Here is a 24,234-nt window from a genome sequence, read left to right as displayed (position 1 = left end):
GTAACCCATCTAAGACATTCTGTTTCTCCTTCAGCTGCTGAATTTCTGAATGCATTTATTTATGTTCTTTTCTTTCTAGCTCTGAGGTGGCAGCAATGGAATCAGACAGTCTCTGATTGTCTCCTTGTAGGGATCTAATGGTTGCATCTTTTTCCTGCAGTGATTTTCTTAGCTCTTCAATATCTTGGAGCAATTTAGAAGACTCACTCGATAGAGCAGACTCACTTGCATGAAGAGATTCTGCGGCATGTGAAGAAAGTGCTTCTCTGGGGAGCTGGGGTAAAATATCCAGCTGTGGGAAGAAACTGTCCTTGCCATGACAGAGCTGCCTGATGCTGTGTTGCGTGTGTGCTAACTCCTGCCCTGGGTTTTTGAGTTGAGTTTCATTCCCTTCGTTTTTTTTGCATCAGGTCACTACGGTTCATCTGAAGTTTAAAATCATTATCACTGTCAGTTAAAAGCTTTGCTTGAAGGTGACAAAGTTCTTCTTGGAGTTGGGCTGGCCCATGCTGCACCCACTGTGGTCACCAGCTGCTCTTTCCATTTTCTTTCTTTCTTTCTTTTTTGAGATGGAGTTTCACTTTTGTCACCCAGGCTTGGGTGCAATAGTGCGATCTCAGCTCACTGCAACCTCCGCCTCCCAGGTTCAAGCGATTCTCCTGCCTCAGCCTCCCAAGTAGCTGGGACTACAGGCACCTGCCACCACGCCCGGCTAATGTTTTTTTTGTATTTTTAGTAGAGATGGGGTTTTGCCATATTGGCCAGGCTGGTCTCAAACTCCTGACCTCAGGTGATCCGCCCTCCTCGGCCTCCCAAAGCACTGGGATTACAGGCATGAGCTACCACGCCTGGCTCACACTTCCATTTTCTAAACTGGCTGTTTTAATTTATTAGGTCCTTGTGGAAGCTCCTCAAACGGATTACCATTAACACCTCCAATCTCATGACCAGTGCTGGATGCTTGCAAAATTGTCACTAAAGTCTGACATTTCTGACTTAATGCATCTGTTTCAATGTCTTTTTCTAGAATGAGACATGATGACTTCTGAAAAGTGTCTTTAAATTTCTCCTGACCATTACTAGTGGACAGTTTTTTATTTTCCTCTTGCAGCTTATGGGGTCCTGTTTCATTATCAGCAATAATATCCATTGTTTGGTGATCTTCCTTTTTGAGACAGCTATTTTCTTGAGCCACCTTATTCCAAACAGCCTGTATTTGTTCTCTGTCCAAAGCAGGTGCTTGCAGTTGCTGCTGAAGGTGAGCAATGCCCTGGGTGTCAGAGGCTGAAGCTGTTCTAGCCTGAAGGCCCTGCACCTCCGTATTTTCCTGACCCACCTCATTGATGGACAGCTGATCCATCTGTTTAAAGTCATATTATTTTTACCTATAAAATTATTCTCCAATTCTTTCTTTCCCCCCCGGTCCTTGATTCAGGATTAATCTCCAATTCTTGCTCTTTCATTCCTTTCACTAATCTTTCAGTTTCAGATTTAAATATGCGTTTCACTTCTGTTTTCTATATTGGGACACTCAACTTCTGTTGCTTGAAAAATGGCTCAGAGTCTTTGAATGTCTTGTCCTGTTTCATGCAGCTGGGTTTTGATTCTTTTACTATTGTGTTTTGCAAATTCCTAATTTCTTCACCTTTTACTGAAAAGAGCTGGGTGTATGTGATACTCATTTGCCTGTGCTGGTTTTAAAAATCATCCATTTCCTACTTTTTTCTCCTCTTTTAAAGACTGAAGCAGTTGCATCTTACTCTGTGTTTGCTCTTCAATTATGGTTATTTATTTATTTTTGAGACAGAATCTTGCTCCGTCGGCCAGGCTGGAGTGTAGTGGCACAATCCTGGCTCACTGCAACCTCTGCCTCCTGGGTTCAAACAATTCTCCTGCCTCAGCCTCTTGAGTAGCTGGGATTACAGGCACCCACCACCACACCCGGCTAATTTTTGTATTTTTAGTAGAGACAAGGTTTTGCCATGTTGGCCAGGCTGGTCTCGAACTCCTGACCCCAGGTGATCTACTCGCCTCGGCCTCCCAAAGTGCTGGGATTACAGGCTTGAGCCCCTGTGCCCAGCCTCTTCAGTTTTTTTTTTTTTTTGACGGATTCTTGTTCTGTTGCCCAGGCTGGAGTGCAGTGGTGTGATCTTGGCTCACTGCAGCCTCCACCTCCTGGGTTCAAGCGATTCTCCTGCCTTAGCCTCCAGAGTAGCTGGGACTACAGGCACTTTCCACCGCACCCAGCTAATTTTATTTTTAGTAGAGACAGGGTTTCACCATGTTGGCCAGGCCGGTCTTGAACTCCTGACCTCAAGTGATTTCGGCCTCCCAAACTTCAAGTGATTTCTTGAACTCCTGGCCTCAAGTGATTTCGGCCTCCCAAAGTGCTGGGATTACGGCATGAGCCACCATGCCTGACCTTCAATTATATTTTGATGATACTTTATTCCCTCCTCAAGATTACCTTTGATTATTTTCAGTTGAAATACCTCCAATTCTAGTACCATAATAATATCTACCATTCTAGGCTCAGCCACAGGGGCAGTTCAACTTTGTTGTCCTCTGAGTCATTTCAGTTCTTCTATCAGATTTTTTTTTTTCTTTCATGGATGCAAGACATCTGTCTTTTTCCTCTATGGTTTGCTATGAAATTTCTTTCTTTTTTTCTTAAGGTTTTAGTATAATAATTCCTCTGGAAGCTCTGAACTTCCTTTAAAAGTTTTTTTTTTTTAAATTGCTTTTTCTCTTATAAGTTGTGTCAATTGCTTCTGCTCTTCTCAACTAGATGACAAAATCAAATCAGTCTCTGATTGTCTTCTTGGAGGGATCTAATGGTTGCACCTTTTTCCTGCAGCGATTTTCTTAGCTCTTCAATCTCTTGGAGCAAATTTAGGAGCACTTTTTCTTTAGTTTCTTTATGGTCAGTGTCCATCTGTTTAATATTCTTTTTTTTTTTTGAGACAGTAACCTTGTCACCTTGTCTCTGTCACCTTGACTGGACCACCCTGTCACCTTGGCTGGACCACCCTGCAGAGGCCAGATCTCAACTCACTGCAACCTTTGCCTCCCAGGTTCAAGCGATTGTCTTGCCTCAGCTTCCCCAGTAGCTGGGATTACAGGCTCCCACCACCATGCCTGGCTAATTTTTGTATTTTTAGTAGAGACTGGGTTTCACCATGTTGGCCAGACTGGTCTTGAACTCCTGACCTCAGGTGATCCACCTACCTCGACCTCCCAAAGTGCTGGGATTACAGGCGTGATCCATTGCACCCAGCCTCAATATTCTTTTTGAGTGCTGATATTTCAGAGTCTTTCTCTTGGCTGAGTTTAATTACACACTCTTGCTCTAGCTGTAAGGCAGAGCTCTCCAGGTTAGCTTCAGTGGACAATCCTTTCATGGTTTTCTCAGAGTTATTTTTTCCAACAGCCTCTTTTCAGCTAGGGGTCTCACTCTGTCACTCAGGCAAGAGTGCAATGGTGTGATAATAGCTCGCTGCAGCCTCAAATTCCTGGGCTCAAATGATCCTCTTGCCTCAGCCTTTCAACTAGCTGGGAGTGCAGGTGCATGCCACTGCTTCTGGCCTTTTTTTTTTTTTTTTTTTTTTTAATTTTTTGTAGAGATGAGGTTTTAGTATGTTGTCCAGGCTAGTCTCATACTCCTGAGCTCAAGTGATCTTCCCATCTTGACCTCCCAAAGTGCTGGGATTACAGGTGTGAGCCACTGCACCTGGCCCCAGAAGATAATTTTTTATTTGTCTTTTACTCTATGTTCAAATTCTTCAATTTTTTGGTAGACTCTACTTTTTCAGTTTGTAGAGCTTGCATGAATAGTGTTTTCCTTCTCTTGAAGTTTAGAGAGATCAGGTACTCTAATTCCTGAGCCACCTTGCTGTAACAAATTTTCCAGTTCTTCAATCTTTTCTTCATAATTGCTTAGATTTTCTTGATGCTTACAACTTATTTCCCTCAATTTCTGTTGATGAACATTCTGTAATACTGATAATTCAAGTTGATGGTCATCAGTATCCTGACTTCTTTTTTGTTTGAGCTCCTTGATGATATTAATATTTGGTGTTTGTAGTTTGTAGATTTCATTTTCATCAAAACTAGTTGTTCCTCCTATTTTATAATCTGAGCAATACACTTCCAATGGCCAACTGGAGACTCAAGTTTTAGAACTTCATTGGACTATCTGTTTATTTCTCGTTATGATGAAATTATGTCATAAAAACCCATGTAAGCATCCTGGAATACTGAAGCATGATGGGTACCACATGGAATGGAGGGGATGCAGTGTGGATGGGAACCTCCAGCCTTCCCTGAATGTGCTGACTCCAGGGCTGGCTGCCGGTCCTGCGACCGATCCTGTAGTGCTTGCTTTCTTGTTTTAGGAAGGCTCATTTTTACCTCTTTCTGTCGTAATTGATGTCGATAACTTTTAGTTTGCTGCCGTATCTGAAGCTCTGATGCTTCCTAGGTCTCTCCTAGGTCACTACAAAGATCTTGAAGTCCCTCATTCTCTGATATTAAGAATTCCAAACTGGCATCAGTCTCCTTTATCCCATAGTTAGGGAGCTCTTTCCTTTTTCTATGACATTTAGGAGCACATTTGAGATGTGGCTGATGAAAGAAGCCACATTGCTGCCCGTCCACTGCAAGGAAGGGGCTTACCTGGAGCCAAGGCCACCAAACCAGGAAGACATGAGTGTGTGAGCACGTGTGTTAAGGAAAACACACATTGACTTTCTTTTTTTTTTTTTTTTTTTCGAGACAGGGTCTCACTCTGTTGCCCAGGCTGGAGTGCAGTGGGGCCATCTCGGCTCACTGCAACCTCTGCCTTTCAGGTAAAAGCGGTTCTCCTGCTTCATCCTCCTGAGTAGCTGGGATTACAGGCGTCCACCACCACGCCCAGCTAAATTTGTATTTTTAGTAGAGACAGGGTTTCACCGTGTTGGCCAGGCTGCTCTCGAACTCCCGACCTCAAGTGATCTGCCCCCTAGGCCTCCCAAAGTGCTGAGATTACAACGTTGAACCACTGCGCCCTGCTAGAAACAGCTTTTCATACGTTGAAATAAACGAGAGGGTGACCGGGCAGCGTTGGGGTCGGGGAGGCCAGGCGGAGGAGGCCTAGCGGCCTTCTCGCCCGGGGCCTTCTAGCTCTTTGCCGGTGTCAGGTAGGGCACTGTTAGCCTCGGCTCGGTTCGACTCGGCTCTACTCGGGCTCAGCTCGGCTCGGCCAGACCTAGAGGGCGGGCGGGCGGTGCCACTGGAAGTGACGCGGCGAGGGCGGGGCCGCCGGCCCGGGGAGCCGCCACCGCCGCCGCCGCCGCCGTCGCTTGGGCCGGGAAGCGATGTAGTAGTTGCCAGGCTGTCCCCCGCCCTGCCCGGCCCGAGCCCCGCGGGCCGCCGCCGCCACCGCCGCCATGAAGAAGCAGTTCAACCGCATGAAGCAGCTGGCTAACCAGACCGTAGGCAGGCGAGTGCGCCGGGCCGCACGGGGGTCGCACCGGGGCTGGGGGCGGAGGGCGGGGGGCGGGACGGCTCCTCCTCGGTCCGGCGGCTCTGAGCTGGGCCGCAGCCCCCGCCCGAGACCAGCGGGGCACGGGCCCGGGGGCTGCGCCGCGCTGAGGCCCGAGCGCCGCGCTCCAGGTGGCCCGCCTGTCTCTCAGCGCCGCCGGGCCCCCGAGACCTGCAGGGCAGGGCCGCCGCCTCCTCCGCCACACCGCGGGGTCCCCTGCCCATTGTCCCTGCCCCGGGAGCATCGCCCTCGGGGAGTAGACCTGGTCCTTCTCCTCCCTTCCCGGGGGCCGAGCCAGCCCGGATCCCTGCCCTGGGCTCAACAACAGTGACTTCTATCCCTAACGCTGTGGCGAGCGCTGTGCTGTGGGGGGCGGCAGTCCCAGGCTTTCCCGGTGCTCACCGCTGTTTGCGAGTCCTTCTCCTGTAAGTGCATGGCGGCAAGAAATGGCTAGAGGGACATGAAAGCCAGCCGGATTTGCTCAGTGAGTTCAGAACGCCCTTTGAGGGAATTCGGAGGTGGTGCTGTCTCAAAACCAGGGCTCCTAGGAACTGGACTGCTGCTGCCAGTTCTTGACATTTAGAAATTTGGAATTGGCAGAAAAGGATTATGGAGACGCCTTGCGCCAATTTAAAAAGTCTCACCTTAGGTTTGGAAACAAACGCTTCTTTATCTTCCTTTGCTACGGCTGAAGTGCTTAACAAGAAACGTTATTGATTATTAAATGGCAGGCTAGACCAGAGTTGGTAGATCAGGTTGTCAGAACAAGAAATGATTTGTGGTTTTTGAGAGTTTCTGGAAGTGACTGTCATGTGCTGTATTATCTGAGGCTAATATTTCAAGGTCTTTCAGGGCAGCTGGCTGTACTGTACCGATTTAGTGTTTATTCAGCAAAGAGATATGAAAGTATGAATTTCTCACAGCTCTTTTGATTTTCTGTTTTTAACAGTTAAGGGGAGTTTGGTTTGGCTGAAGCACGTGGGACACTTCTTTTTTTTGAGTGTATGAAAATACTTTTACTTCCTCTCGAGTTTTCTAAATTTGCTTTTTACTGTTTCATTTCCTCCATCTTTTTGCTTAGTTTCCTTATTTAATTTTTTCGATTCCCTACCGTATTATTGTGGTGAGAATTAACTCTTATTTTCAGGGTTAATCGCTGCCCCTAAAGCCCAGACAAACCTACTTTTCTGTTATTTGCAGGAAAATTAAAGAAATAATGCTGAGAGGAAGGTAGACGTGTGGTAATGGCGGCTGATGTTTCAAGGAACAATTTACAAGCACATGATAATTTCTTGTGAGTTTCGTACCCTTGTTAGTGTTCTGAGCAACGTGCATTGTGGAACTAGTATTTAGTAAGTGCCAAGATACATTTGTCAAATAGTCAGTTTGGCTTGTTTTTACATTGTTCGTGACAGGTAAGGGACTTTCACTCTTTTTATACAAAGTTCTGAAACTTAAATCTACCAAGCTATTTAGGGTCTCTTTGGCTCCTGGGTCATCTTAGAGGCTTCTCCCTTCACACTTTTTTTTTTCTTTGAGACAGGGTCTCCCTTTGTCACCCAAGCTGGGGTGCAGTGGTGCAATCTTGGCTCACTGCAGCCTTGACTTCCCTGGGCTCAAGCGACCCTCCCGCCTCAGCCACCCACGTGGTTGGAACTACAGGTGGGCACCACCACATCCACTAATTTTTGTATTTTTTGTAGAGTGGGGTTTTGCCATGTTACCTAGGGTGGTCTCGAACTCCTGGCCTCAACTGATCTGCCTGCCTTGGCCTCCCAAAGTTCTGGGACTACAAGCGTGAGCCACCTTGCCTGGCGCCTTCACATTTTAAAATTCCGGCCATGCTTGCCTACCTTCAGTTTCCACAGGAGGACTTGCTTTCTTACCTGCTAGCATCTACTTGGAACTCCTGGAAGCCTCTCCCACCACACCTTTTCTCCAGGCACCTCTTGCTCATTCTTCAGCCTTCTGGGAAAGGTCTCTCTGCCTCTGAAAGGCCTTCTATGATGCTTCAGCAGAGATTGGATGCCTCTCCTGGGCGTTCTCGTAATCCTGTGTAGCACTTGCTTTTCTGTGCTGTGACTGCTTCTTGTGTGTGTTCTCCATCGGATTAAATACCTTGAGAGTCCTTGCTGTGTCTCCTTTGATTCCCAGGGTCTGCTGTGGTTCCTACCCTATGGCCAGGGTGCAATAGACATTGTTAATTCCGGTATTTGAGTTCTTACTAGATCGCCCTGGTGGTGTGGGCCCAAGTATGGAAAACGTGAAGTGGATAGAGTAGATGGTGATTCATGCTGGAACTGTAATTCTGGGCCTGACCTTTGACTGTCTTTAAAAATCTTTATTGCTAGATGCCAGTGGAAGCTGAAGCTATTACAGAACTATTAAGGGTGTGGCAATTATGCACCCAAAGTCAGAACATCTGTTTTTAACTGGGAAACCTGTTGCTTCCTTGCTGTTGATTTCCTAGATATGTGTGTGTGTGTGTGTGTGTGTGTGTGTGTGTGTGTGTGTGTGTGTTTTCTGCTTAAGTAATCAGAAAGGACTAAGGAAGATAAATGGAGGCCGGAAAGTGCCTAGAATTGTTACTGCATGGAAGTAGGTGGTTGTTTGGCCCCAGAATCAGGATTCTGGGTGTTTTTAGGTCAAGATGAAGGCTACAAAGCCAAGGGGTTTTTTGTTTTTGCCCCTGTGATCTAGGTGGAGAAAGAAGTTATATATGTGAATGTCATGCCCATCGTGTTTTGGTTTATCAATTTGTGGAATTCTAGGTGGTGTCTTGCAGTGAGATGTTCTCCTCAGAAGGGAGACCTTTGAGTACTTTCACTATAAGCTTCCAGGGGAGGGACTTGTAGAGAATTAGTAATGCCTGGAAGGAATGAGTTCGTATGATGCAGTTTGTTTACGATGGGTGGGTAAGTCTATTTGAGAAGACGGCCTGAAACTCACAGGGGCAAGGCTTATGAGGTGGTCTCATGGTGTGAGTGTCCCAAAGAAGAGAAGTAGGATGGTTCTTTTAGTCCACCTGCCTTTTGTTGATTCGTGCATTCAACAGACACTTGTTGAGCCTACACTGTGTCCTGTTATCCAAGGTATTAAAGAATCAAAGGTGAATACGGGCATGGTTTCTGCCCTGAGGGAGCTCAGGAGATACGTGGAAGAGGTAGGCAAGCAAAAAATAATTATATACGTGAGATAAGTGCTTAAGAGGGATGGCTAATGCACAGAGCAAAACCCAGCTGTCATTGGATTGAGGGAGGTAACAAAAGCTTCCTAGAGGAGAAAATTTGAGCACCTTTCTCTGCCTTCCTTTTCAAGCCCTTATTTCAAATATCTCTTGTATTGATTAGGCCTCTTGTGGTTGTAAGAAAACCCAGTTCATAGCAAAGATGGGAATTGATTGGCTCATAAGTGACCAAAAGAGCCTCTGATAAGTAGTGTGGCTGCAGATTTGGCTTCTTGTGGGGGTTCCACTTTTTTTTTTGAGATGGAGTCTGGCTCTGTCACCCAGGTTGGAGTGTAGTGGCGCGGCTCACTGCAGCCTCCACCTCCCAGGTTCAAGCAATTCTCCCGTCTCAGCCTCCCAAGTAGCTGGGACTACAGGCCTATACTGCCATGCCCGACTAATTTTTGTATTTTCACTAGAGATGGGGTTTTGCCGTGTTGGCCAGGCTGGTCTCGAACTCCTGCCCTCAGGTGATCCACCCACCTTGGCCTCCCAAGGTGCTGGGATTACAGGCATGAGCCACCGCACCCAGCCTTGGTTCCACTCTTTAGGTAGGCACTGTGTCCACTGGGAGACTCCCACATCTTTCAAGTCTCAGAGGGAAAGAATAGTCATCTTGCAGTCACTGTGGCCCAAGTCCCAGGATTGGCTCTGAATGCTTCTGGGTCACATGCCTTTCCCCAGAAATGGACTGGAGTCAGCGCACCCAAACCATGTGGACTGAGAGTGGATGGTAGTGGGTAGTAATCGGGCAAGAAATGAAGGTCATGGTGTGTCTTTTGTAGTCCTGCTAAAAAGAGAGATGTTTTGTTTCTTGAAAACCCTTAGATGCAGATAATCACTGATGGTGTTTTTGGGGAGATGATGTCTTGAGTAGAGGGAGGAGTACACTGGGATGAAGACCTTGAAGTTACAGAAGTATCAAGGAGAAAAGGAATTTGAGAGACAACTAGGAGAGACTAGTACCGAGGCTCTGATAGGGAGTGTCTCCTTGGGTATTGATTTCTTCCCTGACTGAAGTTTCCCATGGAGGTCTGAATGCTTTCACAGATAGTTGTTTTTTGATAACCCAAGGTTATAAACCCAAATGCCTAGAGGGTGAGGCCAGTAAAATGAACCAGTGACTTGGGCCATGTGAAGGCCTCAGGGGACCTGGAGGACTGTGTCCCACCAAAGGGGCTGCCATGGTAATGTAGGCACAGTGTGGACCACCTTTGGAGTTTTCCTGAAATCTGCATTTTAACTAGCTGGCATTTAATCCAAATTAAACTACGGGGACAGTATATGCAGCTGAACAAAATATTTCTGTGGATCACCCAACTGCTTGTCTAGAAGGACTCAGAAATTGACAGTCCTTCTTTTTCGTTTATTCCCCTGTACCTTACGCTGATGTTTTCAGTTCTTTGGATTTGTTGAAAAACAGCTCATTCTTTCTTTACTAAAATCTTGAAAAGGTCTGATAGTAACAGTCTATAACATTTCTATGGTTGTTTAGTTTACAAAGTGCTGTACTAAACCGCCTGGCTTGGATCTCGTCTCCTGACAATGATAACTTCTCTCTTACAAAGATGGAGATCTGGCCGGGTGGGGTGGGGTGGCTCACGCCTGTAATCCTGACACTTTGAGAGCCCGAGGTGGGAGGATCACTTGAGCCCAGGAATTTCAGACCAGCCTGAGCAACATGGTGAAATCCGGTCTCTACAAAAAATACAGAAAACTAGCCAGGAGTGGTGGTGTGTGCCTGTCTCAGCTGCTTGGAAGGCTGAGGTGGGAGGATCAACTGAGCCTGGAAAGTCGAGGCTGCAGTGAGCTGAGATCACGCCACTGCACTCCAGTCTGGGTGACAGAGCAAGACCCTGTCTCAAAAAAAAAAAAAAAAAAAAAGAAAAAGAAAAAAAAAGAGGAGGAAACCTGACTTTGTAAGTTTGCACAGCTACTGAGTAGTGGCTGAGGCGTGGCTTGGGTCCAGGGCCTCTGCCTCTGGTTCCCAAGTGCTTTTGAGTACAGGAACTGGGCTGCCTCTTCACCAGGGAAGGACTAGTGTTTATTAATGTTTATTAAACATCTTCTGTGCTTATGAAGCTGCTGGGCTGGTGCTTTGCATACATTTATTTCATTGCATTCTCATAGCAACCCTCTGAGGTGATGTTACTTATTTCCGATTTAATGATGAGGAAGCCAGAGATCAAAGAGGTCATCAAGCTCGCAAGAGGCAGAGCCGTGGACCCAAACCCAGGTTTCTGATTCTGCAGCACCTATAAATTCTGATCATGGAGATCTAATGACCTCTAGGAGTCTTCCACTCCTTAGGAGGTATGTAGAATGGACCACTCACTAGGTAGTTGGATCCACTACCAGCAATGTGAATTCTCACACTGAGTCAAAATGTGTCTCTACCTACTGATCCCAGAACAGTCCCCTGCTGCTGAATTGAATGAATCTCATCTCTCTTCCCTGAGTCAGCCCTTCCAGTATTTGATGATAACAAACCTTATCCTTACATTGCCAGCAGTAACATTCTGTATCTCTCACCCACTCCACTGTGTCCTTTTCCTCCCACTGATCTTCACTCTGCCTTTCCTTTTCCCTTCTTTGTTTTTTTTTTGATGGAGTCTCGCTCTGCCACCCAGACGGGAGTGCAGTGGTACAATCTTGACTCACTGCAACCTCCACCTCCTGGGTTCAAGCGATTCTCCTGCCTCAGCCTCCCGAGTAGCTGGGATTGCAGGCATGAGCTACCATGCTCGGCTAATTTTTGTATTTTTTAGTAGAGATGGAGTTTTGCCATGTTGGCCAGTCTGGTCTTGAACCCCTGACCTCAGGTGATCCACCCACCTTGGCCTCCCAAAGTGCTGGGATTACAGGCGTGAGCCACCGCGCCTGCCCACTCTGCCTTTTCTAGGGGAACTCTGAATAGTATTTCTGAGAAGGGATAGGTAATGTGTGCTTTGCTTCAATCTGAGTGGATTCCATCAACCTCTCCATAAAGCAGGGTGGAAAGAGGTCCTCTTGTCTTTGCAGCAGCTTCTCAGTCTCATCTTTTATGGCCTTATTATGTAGTTTACATGTTAAGAAATCCAGAAGTATTTATAGTTGAGTGAAAATCCATTCTTCACTGGGGGGAAAAAATGAACTCTAAAACTATAAAAATGATGAACCAGTAGGAAATTTTCATCTGTAAATTTGAACCATAAAAGAATATGTTCATTTAGCATCATTTTTATATGTGTAAGCGGCATGTTACGCTGTTGTGGAATTGCCTTTGTAGCAGAGTGGACGAGGCAAAACCTTCCAAGTTTGATTATGACCTAGGGTGCTGCAGTCAGTACGTGCACTGTGCATTTTTGTCAGACCACAGGATGTTTCACCTTTATCATTCTGTTTCAGTTTCTCAAGTGTAGGTAGATGCTGTAGTCACTAGTGAAGTACAAATCCATGTAAAAATGTTAAACTCTCATCTGTTCGCTGTGTTTGTATTTTCTTAAAGGTAGGGATTAGAAGTGTAATAGGCCCACAGTCCCTTATCTGGAATCATTGGGCCAGATAAGTTTTAGAATTCAGAATTTTTCAGATTTTTCTAAAAGTAATAATACACGTGTATTGCTGTTATGTAATACTTCCAGTGGGGTCTGGGACAAAATCCCATAACCAAACATTATTAGTATAGCAAAATATATATACATATATTCCCACTGAATGGATATGCATAAAGATTATACACAGTTTAATATCAGTTCAGGTCAACTTTTGTTGCCAAATAAGTTACAAAAAAAGACTTGTTTTTTAGAACTTTTTGGATTACAAAATGGTGATAGGGATTGTGGTCTTGTCTTACTTTTAGTTATGTACCTATTGAGAGTCTGTTAAATTTTTTTACTGTAAATAATATTTCCCATATTCCCAAAGGTTGGAAACCACAATCATGTAAGCAGGGGTCACAAACCCAAGTGCCAGGATGGGTAAAATAAATAAGTGAAATGGGAGGCGGGTATAGGACAGAAGGGAATGGGAAGACTGCAGTGAACTGGTGAGTACATGTTCATTCAAAGGGGAGAGCTGCTCTTCAGTTCTAGCCACTTGCTGCCATGGGGAATGTGGGAGTAGTGAAGCCTCATCTTCCATTTTTGATGATACTCCAGAATGCTGATTTTCATGTGAAGTTTCTTGATATTTAAATGTTGGCAACTAAAAAGAAAAAAACCCACTGTTGGCCAAAGAAAACATCTGTGAGCATTATCTGGCTGTGAGCTGCCTGCTTTCATTTATAGTTTAGAGACTAATGCTTGTGGTATGAAAAGTTGTCAGTGAGCCGGGTGCAGTGGCCCATGCTTGTAATCTCAGCATTTTGGGAGGCTGAGGCGGGAGGATCACTTGAGACCAGGAGTTTGAGACCAGCCTGAGCAACATAGCAAGATCCTGTCTCTACACACACAAAAAAGCTTAGCCAGGCATGGTAGCATGTGCATGTAGTCCCCAGCTACTTGGGAGGCTCAGGTGGGAGGATCGCTTGAGCCTGAGAGGTCGAGGCTGCAGTGAACTGTGATCCTGCCACCGTGCTCCAGCCTGGGTGATGGAGTGAGACCCTGTCTCTAAATAAATAAGTAATTTGTCAGTGGCATTCGTAATGAACTACTTTCTTGAGATATGGTTGGGTACATTTGCTTTATTATTATTCATTATACTTTACATACACGCTATATGTTTTTTGCACATAAAATATTTCATAATAAAAATCTAAAGAAGTTGATGAGCACTTTATTTTAGAACTGCCTTATTTTCTAGCCATTAGGAAATTTTCATCTGTAAATTCGAAACTTTAAACTTATTTATCTTGGAAAAGGGACTGAACGCCCCACTTCAAAAATAGGAGCCCTCTTTTTAAAAAGTAGGAGTTAAAGGAGGCTAGATTGTAATGTTCATTCCTTTCCAGGGCCATAGTGATCTGAAGTAACATTGAGTATCCACTGTTATATTGCGACGGAGATGTCCTTGGTCTCCTTTCTTCTCAGACCATTCCCCTGGGTGATCTCAGCCCCATAACTGTCACCTCATGGTGACAGTTTTATGCCTCCAGCCCTGGGGTCTCTTTATCCCTAGAATGATGCTATCATCTCTCTCTTGAAAATCTCTGCTGACATGGCCTGATAAAATTGAACCCATGAACTTCTTCCTCAAATTGGCTTCATTTCCCTCTATCTTCTAGTCCATGAGTCACCAGACTTTGGCCTGCAGGGTAAATCCAGCCCACCGCTTGCTTTGTGAAAAAGTTTACTGGAACACAGCCACTCACTACAGTGGCAGGGTTCAATAGTTGCAACAGTGCCCCATATGGCCTGCAACGCCTATGGTATTTATCCTCTGGCAGTTCCTAAGAAGCATGTGACCCCTGCCCTAGGGCATTAAATGCCCTCACACCCTCCCTAGTCACCTGTCAGTCCCATTCTTTTTCCTCCATCATCTCAGTCAGGTGAGGAGACTGGAAATTCTGCCTCTTCGATTATCTTTTTTTTTTTTTTTTTTTGAGACAGAGTCCCTCTCTGTCACCCAGTCTGGAGTGCAGTGGCATGATCTCGGCTCACTGCAACCTCTGTCTCCCAGGTTCAAGTGATTCTCCTGTCTCAGCCTCCTGAGTAGCTGGGACTACAGGCGCACACTACCACGTCCGGCTAATTTTTTTTTTTTTTTTTTTTTATACTTTAAGTTTTAGGGTACATGTGCACAATGTGCAGGTTTGTAACATATGTATACATGTGCCATGCTGGTATGCTGCACCCATTAACTCGTCATTTAGCATTAGGTATATCTCCTAATGCTATCCTTCCCGCCTCCCCCTCCCCCCACTCCACAACAGTCCCCAGTGTGTGATGTTCCCCTTCCTGTGTCCATGTGTTCTCATTGTTCAATTCCCACCTATGAGTGAGAACATGCGGTGCTTGGTTTTTTGTCCTTGCGATAGTTTGCTGAGAATGATGGTTTCCAGCTTCATCCATGTCCCTACAAAGGACATGAACTCATCATTTTTTATGGCTGCATAGTATTCCATGGTGTATATGTGCCACATTTTCTTAATCCAGTATCATTGTTGGACATTTAGGTTGGTTCCAAGTCTTTGCTATTGTGAATAGTGCCGCTATAAACATATGTGTGCATGTGTCTTTATAGCAGCATGATTTATAATCCTTTGGGTATATACCCAGTAATGGGATGGCTGGGTCAAATGGTATTTCTAGTTCTAGATCCCTGAGGAATCGCCACACTGACTTCCACAATGGTTGAACTAGTTTACATTCCCACTAACGGCGAAAATGGCCATACTGCCCAAGGTAATTTATAGATTCAATGCCGTCCCCATCAAGCTACCAATGACTTTCTTCACAGAATTGGAAAAAACTACTTTAAAGTTCACATGGAACCAAGAAAGAGCCCGCATCGCCAAGTCAATCCTAAGCCAAAAGAACAAAGCTGGAGGCATCACGCTACCTGATTTCAAACTATACTACAAGGCTACAGTAACCAAAACAGCATGGTACTGGTACCAAAACAGAGATATAGACCAATGGAACAGAACAGAGCCCTCAGAAATAATTCCGCATATCTACAACTATCTGATCTTTGACAAACCTGACAAAAACAAGCAATGGGGAAAGGATTCCCTATTTAATAAATGGTGCTGGGAAAACTGGCTAGCCATATGTAGAAAGCTGAAACTGGATCCCTTCCTTACACCTTATACAAAAATTAATTCAAGGTGGATTAAAGACTTACATGTTAGACCCAAAACCATAAAAACCCTAGAAGAAGACCTAAGCAATAGCATTCAGGACATAGGCATGGGCAAGGACTTCATGTCTAAAACACCAAAAGCAATGGCAACAGAAGCCAAAATTGACAAATGGGATCTAATTAAACTAAAGAGCTTCTGCACAGCAAAAGAAACTACCATCAGAGTGAACAGGCAGCCTACAGAATGGGAGAAAATTTTTGCAACCTACTCATCTGACAAAGGGCTAATATCCAGAATCTACAATGAACTCAAACAAATTTACAAGAAAAAAACAAACAGCCCCATCAAAAAGTGGGCAAAGGATATGAACAGACACTTCTCAAAAGAAGACATTTATGCAGCCAAAAAACACATGAAAAAATGCTCATCATCACTGGCCATCAGAGAAATGCAAATCAAAACCACAATGAGATACCATCTCACACCCGTTAGAATGGTGATCATTAAAAAGTCAGGAACAACAGGTGCTGGAGAGGTTGTGGAGAAATAGGAACACTTTTTTTTTTTAATTTTTAGTAGAGACAGGGTTTCACCATGTTGGCCAGGCTGGTCTGGAACTGACCTTGATTATCTTTTGACTTCATCTTTGCTTCCCAGAGGCCATCCTTCCTGTTAGCTTAATTAGGTGCTCACTATTTTTCACTTGGAGTCAAATTTGTCTTCCAGTTGGCTTTGCTGCCTTGAGCTGGCTTGAGCTGGATTGCACCTACAATTCCCCAGCCTTCTGTTTGACATGGTCAGTCACCATTTTAATGATTATAGCTGCTAACCTCTAAATTACTTTTTCATGATTAATTCTCTAGAGGTTAGAATCACTAGATTTATAGGAAATTAATATATCATGACAGTATTGCCAAGTTGTCTCCTAAGATGATAATGCCATCATTTAGTTTGTAGTGCAGAAAGCGATGTTGTGCAATAATGTGTGTCATTATGCATGACATGATGAATATCACATTTCACCATCACCTTAGTTGCATTAGATATTGTCCTTAAAAAATTTGTTATCTATTTAAATTTTTTCCACTAAGGTCAAAATGAATGTGTTCTTACATTTGTATTTCTTTATATGAGTTTTCTCTGTATGTGTCATTTGTTTGTCATGGAATTAACGTTTAGTTATCAATTTCATTGCTCAGTTACCAATTTAGTTCAACAAATGTCTCTTGAGAACCTGTCAAATGATAGGGGCTGGGGTTAAAAATATAATTGATCCCTGGGGACTTGAATGGGGAGACAGAGCTACAAACAGATAATCTGAATGTAACCAGTTTTATCTATTCTAGCAGATCTTAGGTGCTGTTAATGAAACCTTAATGCCATTCTTTGATGTATTTATGTACTTTAATATAAACAAGTTAGCATTCTTGTTCATAGATATGTTCCTCAACAGATACAGTGATGAAACCTTGCACATTCATGACTAGGTACAGATTTAATACAAGTTTCAGAAGATAAAGCTGATTCTATAAAAAATCTAAGATTTCTATAAGAAACTGTCTTTTAAATAGGTAGAGCCTATTATTTATAGCAAATAAAATAATAGGCATGTTTGATATAAAAACAATATTCAGGCTGGGTATGGTGGCTCACGCCTGTAATCCCAGCACTTTGGGAGGCCAAGGCGGGTGGATCTCCTGAGGTCACGAGTTTGAGACCAGCCTGACCAATATGGTAAAACCCCGTCTCTACTAAAAATACAAAAATTAGCCGAGCATGGTGGCGGGCGCCTGTAATCCCAGGTACTCAGGAGGCTGAGGCAGGAGAATGGCTTGAACCCAGGAGGCTGAGGTTGCAGTGAGCCAAGATCGCACCACTGCACTCCAGCCTGGGCAACAGAGTGAGACTCCATCTCAAAAACAAACAATATTCAGTTCATTTCAGCCATGCATCTTGTGAGACTGTGTTTCCTCTGTGTTAATTACAGCTTATTGATTATTTACATTGGCTACTTCCTTTTGATTATCCTAAGATGTTTCTCTCTTCCTCTCCTTTCCCACAGCTCTTCTTTTTGGACATCTTCCTTATCAGGGATACCTTTTGGTTTAGTAGTCAATTTGATCTCTCCTTTAATGTTTCATTAGCATTTCTTCTGTAGTTACTCAGTGTTCTTCCACATGGTTTGGCCGAATTTATACTTCTTAAAGAGTTTAAATCATAAATCACGGACCGAGTAAGCAGGTGCTCAAATGAATATAAATCTTAAAATAAATAAATGTATAGAAATTATTAAAAGCACCCATCAGCTGTTACCTGTCAGTGTGAATATGTATAAATCAAGCAGCTTGGATATCACGTGGTCATTGGATACTTTCACATGCTTGGGCTGGAGTGACCATTTGAAACCATGGCCAGCTGTACTTTGGGGAAATACACCGAAGTGTTTCTTCTTCACCAGATACAGTGAGTGCTTGGATGGAGGGAGTGTGGGCACAGGCACAAAGCAGGGGAGTCTCTGAGATGTGCCTGGGGGTTCAGTGAGGACTCCACTGGGCATGTAACATGTGAGCAATCGTTTTTTAAAAAATTTTTTCATGGAGGCAGAGTCTTGCTATGTTGCCCAGGCTGGTCTCCAACTCCTGGCCTCAAACAACTCTCCCATCTTGGCCTCCCAAAGTGGTGGGATTACAGACCTGAGCCACTGTGCCTGGCCTTGAGTGATCTTAATAACTGGCAGGTGATAGAGAATTCCAAGGGTAGAGATAGTCCTAGAGGAAACCTAACACTTGAAGAGTTTATCCTTTAACTTAATATTTTTTTGTTTGTAAATTGGGAAGAAGGCAACCATTATGTGATTCTTAGCAGGGGAACAACTCTCTCCAGCTCTTTTATTTTCAGATCACTTGGGTAGTGAATGCTGTTTTCAGATCCATTTGTTAAGTGTTTGTAGTATTTAAATTCACAGCCCCTGGTTGCATTTCCATCCAATAGAAGGTGTAAGTTGGTTCTTCAAAGCTTTTTTTTTTTTTGAGACGAATTCTTGCTCTGTCACCCAGGGTGGAGTGCAATGGCACAATCTCAGCTCACTGCAACCTCTGCTCCAAGGTTCAAGCGATTCTCCTGCCTTAGCCTCCTGAGTAGCTGGGATTACAGGTGTGCACTACCACGCCCAGCTAATTTTTGTATTTTTAGTAGAGACAGGGTTTCGCCGTGTTAGCCAGGCTGATCTGGAACTCCTGGCCTCAAGCAATCAGCCCTCCTCGGCCTCCCAATGTGCTGGGATTACAGGTGTGAGCCACTGCACCCAGCTGGTTCTTCCAAGTTTTAAAAAGCTTTAAGGCCAGGCATGGTGGCTCATGGCTATAATCCCAGCACTTTGGGAGGCCGAGGCAGGCAGATTTGATGCCAGGCCAACATGGCGAAATCCTGTTTCTACTAAAAACGCCAAAATTAGCCAGGCATTGTAGTGCACACCTGTAATCCCAGCTACTCGGGAGGCTGAGGCATGAGAATCGCTTGAACCTGGGAAGCAGAGGTTGCAATGAGCTGAGATCCTGCCACTGCAATCCAGCCTGGGCAACAGAGTGAGACCCTGTCTCAAAAAAAACAAACAAACAAACAAACAAAAAACTTTAAAACCAGCATACTCTTGTTTTATTTGCCCTGTATAAGCTGATGGACACCTTTGCCCCAAATAGACAATTTTGTTATACATTGAATATCAAGTATCATTTCTCACAATGTAACTTATTATTTTCTCTAATTTCCATTTTACTTGTATATCTCCTCTTAGAGCCATTTTTTTTTTTCTTTTTTTTTTGAGACAGAGTCTCGCTCTGTTCCCCAGGCTGGAGTGCAGTGGCATAATCTCGGCTCACTGCAACCTCCGTCTCCTGGTTCAAGCGATTCCCCTGCTTCAGCCTCCCGAGTAGCTGGTATTGCAGTTGCCCACCACCACACCTGGCTAATTTTTGTATTTTTAGTAGCGAGGGAGTTTTACCATATTGGTCAGGCTGGCCTCAAACTCCTGACCTCAGGTGATCTACCTGCCTTGGCCTCCCAGAGTGCTGGGATTACAGGTGTGAGCCATCGCGCCCAGCCAGAACCAGTTTAATACTCCCATTGCTTTTGCATTTTTGTACTTGCCAGGTTCATAATAATCCTCAAACAACCCCAACATAGCAGGACTAAAATACATGGCCATCCATGACCTGGAGCACCAACTTTTGAGAGCCAGGCGGTGTTGATTGGCTTCTGTTGTCATCCGTGGAATTCCATCGTTAGAAAAGCTTCTGTTCCAGTTTTAGGGGGGATGAAGGTTTGAGGGCTACTGTGGTAGAACTTGGGGAGCTTTTTTCGGCAGAAGGTTGAGAAAGTTGGTGCTATGGGAAGTCAGCTGGCAGCCGATGGAGTCAGGACCAGGGAGGAATGGAAAGGGAACCCAGATAGGAAGCTACTGCAGTAGGCTCAGAGACGTGATGACGGCAGGGCTAAGACAGCAGCCTTGGGCGGTGACTGGGAAGAACATTGAACACCATGTTTGGGCTGAAGAAAAGAGCAAGGGAAGAGGTGAGGAGCTTCAGGTTAGGGTTGATGTAGATGTTATTTACATAAGGAACAGTAATTCTTCACTTTTTCATTGTTTTACCATGATTCCTTTTTAGAAACATATAATTGTGATATTTTCTTTGACCTTTTATTGGGCTTTCTATTCTATTCCATTGATTTATGGCTTTGGGTGTGTGTATATGTTTGCATCAACTTTTTTTTTTTTTTTAGATGGAGTCTCGCTCTGTCACCCAGGCTGGAGTGCAGTGGTGCGATCTTGGTTCATTGCAACCTCTGTCTCCCAGGTTTAAGCAATTCTCCTGCCTCAGCCTCCCCAGTAGCTGGGATTACAGGCGCCTGCCACCATGCCCGGCTAATTTTTGTATTTTTTGTAGAGACAGGGTTTCGCTTTGGCCAGATTGGTCTTAAACTCCTGTCCTCAGGTGATCCTCCTACCTTGGTCTCCCAAAGTGGTGGGATTACAGGCATGAGCCACTGCACCCAGCCTGCATCAGTGTGGTTTTAATAACTGTTGATCTGTAATATGTTTTAAATCAGGTAGAGCTGGTCTCTTACAAATACTCTTTTTCAGGCTGGGTTTGTGGCTCATGCCTGTAATCCCAGCACTTTGGAAAGCTGAGGCTGGAGGATCGCTTGAGGCTAGGAGTTCAAGGCTGCAGTGAGCTATGGTCCTGCCACTGCACTCCAGCCTGGGCGACAGAGACCCTGTCTCATTAAAAAATAATAATAAATATTCTTTTTTCAGTATCTCTCTTACTTTTGTATAAAGGCGAGTTTTGGCATCTCATCTTCTCTAGTTTCTAGAAAAAATTATTTAGGATTTTGATTGAGTTGGGACTCATTTATTCAAATGATGTTTATTGGGTCCCTGCTATGGGCTAGGATCTAAGGGTACAAAAATAAATAAAACCCAGGTTTTTATGGCCTAATAAATCTGTGAACTAAACCTTGAGAATTGATATCTACAAGATGAGCATTGCACATGACTTTGTGGGTACAATCTTTTATATGCTTCCCACGTATTTTTTTGTTTTTTAAATTGAGAATAGTGCCTATTTACTAAACTATGCAACTGATCATTTTTGTTATTTTAGGTACATAATATTATCAGTGTTATGCTTCTATTTCTGCTTTTGCTATTTAGTTCAATGATTTCTTTTTCATCCCTTATTTAACTGGTTAGACTCCAAAATAGTGTGTAGCTGTATAAATGTTTATAGGAATATTGTGTAAAGGGCATATGATTCTACCTTTATTGGACATTTCAGGAACATGATAAGGACTATTTAAATCCTGCTAAAATACAAGTGTTGTAATATGAATTGTTCCCAATGGAAGTTTGCAAGCAACTTTCTCCTCATTTTCGAACCACACAACTTTTAGTGTGTCTGCTATTTGAGCTTTATTCTGTGTCTGTTTTGTGTCATGAGGTTGGCAGGTGATCTTAAATGCAGAATGCTGAATTTGTAGTAGTCCAACTGTATGGAGAAAACAATTGCAGTGCACTTTAGATTTAGGAACGAATTGGAGGAGAAAGTTGAGAGATGGTAAGAGGAGTTTTAATGGAGCATATGTGGGAGTATGCTAATGTCACTTCTAAAGAAGAGGTGGTTAGCAGGTCACAAGGCAGTGGACTGAATTGTAGCCTCTGAATCTCAGGGCAGTCTTTAGGAATGGAAACCTTGCTGCCTGTAGATTTAGGTGGAGGTTTTAATAACCCCCCTGTTGCCAGAAAAAATCATCCACACACAGATTTGCGTATAATCTTATGGACTTCACAGACATCCTCAAGCGCATGGACATAAACCCCAGGATTCAAGAAAAGCCATCTACATGGTTGGCAGCTCAAGAAAGCCTGCCAGTTGTCCGAGTAATGCTTAGTTACAGTTCCCATGCTGGGAGCTGCTCTCTAGAGAAATGTTATTTGCAGATGTGCACCTCGTGCGTGTGTGTGTGTGTTGTTCTGCCTGTGTCCAAAATACACGCTTTTTCTAGATGAGAGCCTTTCCCCCACAAAGCAGAAGTGTGTTCTGTCATGGGATTTGATGATCATCAAATTACTTTCCCTCAAGAATTGGCTTTCTTGGCGATTAGTTAATTCAGTTTTCAAAACTTTTCGATAAGGGCTTAATCAACTTAAAACTGCTTTAGGGCAGTTGCATTGTAGTAAAAAGTGTATTGGACTTGAGTCTGAGGGCTTGAGATCCTGTCTGTACTGTTTACTCACTGTGTCTCTGACCTTGGTCCAATCAGCCACTCTGCTGTGTTCTTATACGTGAGAAACGGCTCCTGATACCACCAGAAGCAAGCCCTGCTGTGTTTAAGAAGGTGGCGTGTGCTAGGGAGGCATCATGAGACAGTGAGGACATACAGTGTGACACAGCAGGTCAGCACTGGGGAAAATAGCCAGGTTAGCCTTCACTTCACTGCCCTATGCCAAAATACATTCCAAATGGGTTAAAGCTTTCATGTAAAAAATAAAACTGCAAAATAAATACAAGAAAATATAGCTTATTGTGGAAAGTACTGCATGCTTTGGCATAAAAATGTGGAGAAAGAACAATAAAAGATAGCCTGTAGGTGGGACATGCGACTCTCACCTGTATCCCAGTTGTTCGGGAGGCGAGGCAGTAGGGTCATTTGAGGCCAGGAGTTTGAGCCCAGCCTGAGCAACATAGTGAGGCCCGTGTCTGTAAAAGGAATTTTGGAAAAATTAGCTGGGTGAGGTGGCACACCCCTGTAGTCCCAGCTATTTCAGGAGGCTGAGGTAGAAGAATCCTTAGAGCCCAGAAGCCAGAGCTGCAGTGAGTCATGACTGTGCCCCTGCAGTCCAGCCTGCGTGACAGAGTGAGACCCCATCTCTAAAAAATAAATAAATAAATAAATAAATAAATAAATAAATAAATAAAACACCTGTAGATTTAACCACATAATAACTACACTTCTGTCTGTTTTATTATATCAAAGTTAAATTTAAAACGATGACTAATTGGAAAAAACTGAGAGCAACCACCACAGAGGTGAATATACTGAATGTATAACGCTCTCTAATAATTTTAAGAACTCCACTCTAATGAGCAGATATCACAGAAAGAAACTTCTCAGATGAAATACCGATGACCAGGAAATCTGTGAGACCGTTTTAAAAAATTCGAAGTCATTGAAGAAATGCAAAGCTTCCAGGCTCCACTTTTCACTCATGAAGTTGGCAGAGTTCGGGACAATGAGATGTTGCTGTCCCGGGAGTGCGGATGGGGCTGTGTCCTGCGCTGCCGGTGGGAATGTGCACTGGCACTCTTGTCCAGAAAGACATTCGCCACTGTGGTTTAAGAAGCACCTCAAAGGTCTTCGCCTTGGTCCATTGTCCACCCTCTGCCCGCGGTCTCTCCTTTGAGCCTCCTCTTTCCCACGCAGTACTTCCCGCCCTGGCTTGGTCCCCTTTCTTCTCTGACTGGGTCAGGCATGTGGGTGACTCTTTGACTTCCAAGGCTCTGTCTACCTGGCCTTTTTCTTTCACCTGTTCTGCGGAATAACAGCCTGATTCGTTCCTCTTTTTGGGTCCTTCACTTCCATATCTGGGATTCGGGGCGTGGCCCAGAAAGACCCTGCAGTCATGCGGTGTGGGGCTGCCAGCATTTCATGGCCTCCAAACTCAGCTGGGCTGAATGAATGCTACCGTCCAGCGCTTGGCTCAGTTTTCTGTCCCATTTTCCTGAGTGCTTTTGCCAGACTTTCACTTTTCTGAAACCTACTCCACCCTACCCCAGACACCCACCCTCTCTCCTCGGATGACCTGACTCCTAATTTCCTGAGAAAACTGGACATGGCCACCTTTCCCATGTCTAAGCCCAGGTTGACCCGTGGTCATGGTCGCCGTCACCACCCACCTGCCTGGACCCCGCCCTCTGTCCAAGGCCCCGCCACCTGTGCTGCTGTCCTGGGCGCTGCCTTGCCAGCCTCCCCTCTGTGCCATGCACCTTTCACCTCCCTCCGTCTGCTGCCTGTTTCTTTTTGGCTGCTCCTCATGGTCAGGCTTTTCTCAGCCTTCCCCTTCCTTCTGGGGCGTTGCGTCTTCCTCTGTCATCCACGCTCTGCATCTTGGCTTCCCGGGACCCTCTCCTCCCACTCTCCTGTCCCTGACGTCCTTGTGCCTGGGGCCCAGTTTGCATCATCAGCCAGTCCCTCGTCCGTGCT

The 24,234-nt window shown here is 44.6% G+C and overlaps 1 protein-coding gene across 10 annotated transcripts in view; it reads left to right on the top strand.

Annotated features, from left to right (window-relative positions):
* Positions 1-572: 572 nt before the first annotated feature.
* The window catches only part of ARHGAP17 (Rho GTPase activating protein 17), a 103,103-nt gene continuing 79,441 nt past the window's right edge, over positions 573-24,234 (top strand). For 7 of the 10 annotated variants that reach the window (XR_010137734.1, XR_008514446.2, XM_054533669.1 and 4 more), the window contains exon 1: positions 573-5,479. Coding sequence is in view for 7 of the 10 variants with exons in the window: in XM_054533669.1 (XP_054389644.1) it covers positions 5,427-5,479 (53 nt within the window). In the remaining 3 variants the exon portion in view is untranslated. Of the gene's footprint in view, positions 5,480-5,683; positions 6,006-6,055; positions 6,816-24,234 lie in introns of those variants that run through there. The other 3 variants (XM_063717219.1, XM_054533665.2, XM_054533670.2) reach the window with 3 other exon arrangements.

Source organism: Pongo abelii, chromosome 18 (genome assembly GCF_028885655.2).
Source record: "Pongo abelii isolate AG06213 chromosome 18, NHGRI_mPonAbe1-v2.0_pri, whole genome shotgun sequence".
Taxonomy (NCBI): domain Eukaryota; kingdom Metazoa; phylum Chordata; class Mammalia; order Primates; family Hominidae; genus Pongo; species Pongo abelii.
Note: the sequence above shows the minus strand (reverse complement) of the source record. Positions and strands in the feature narration are given on the sequence as shown.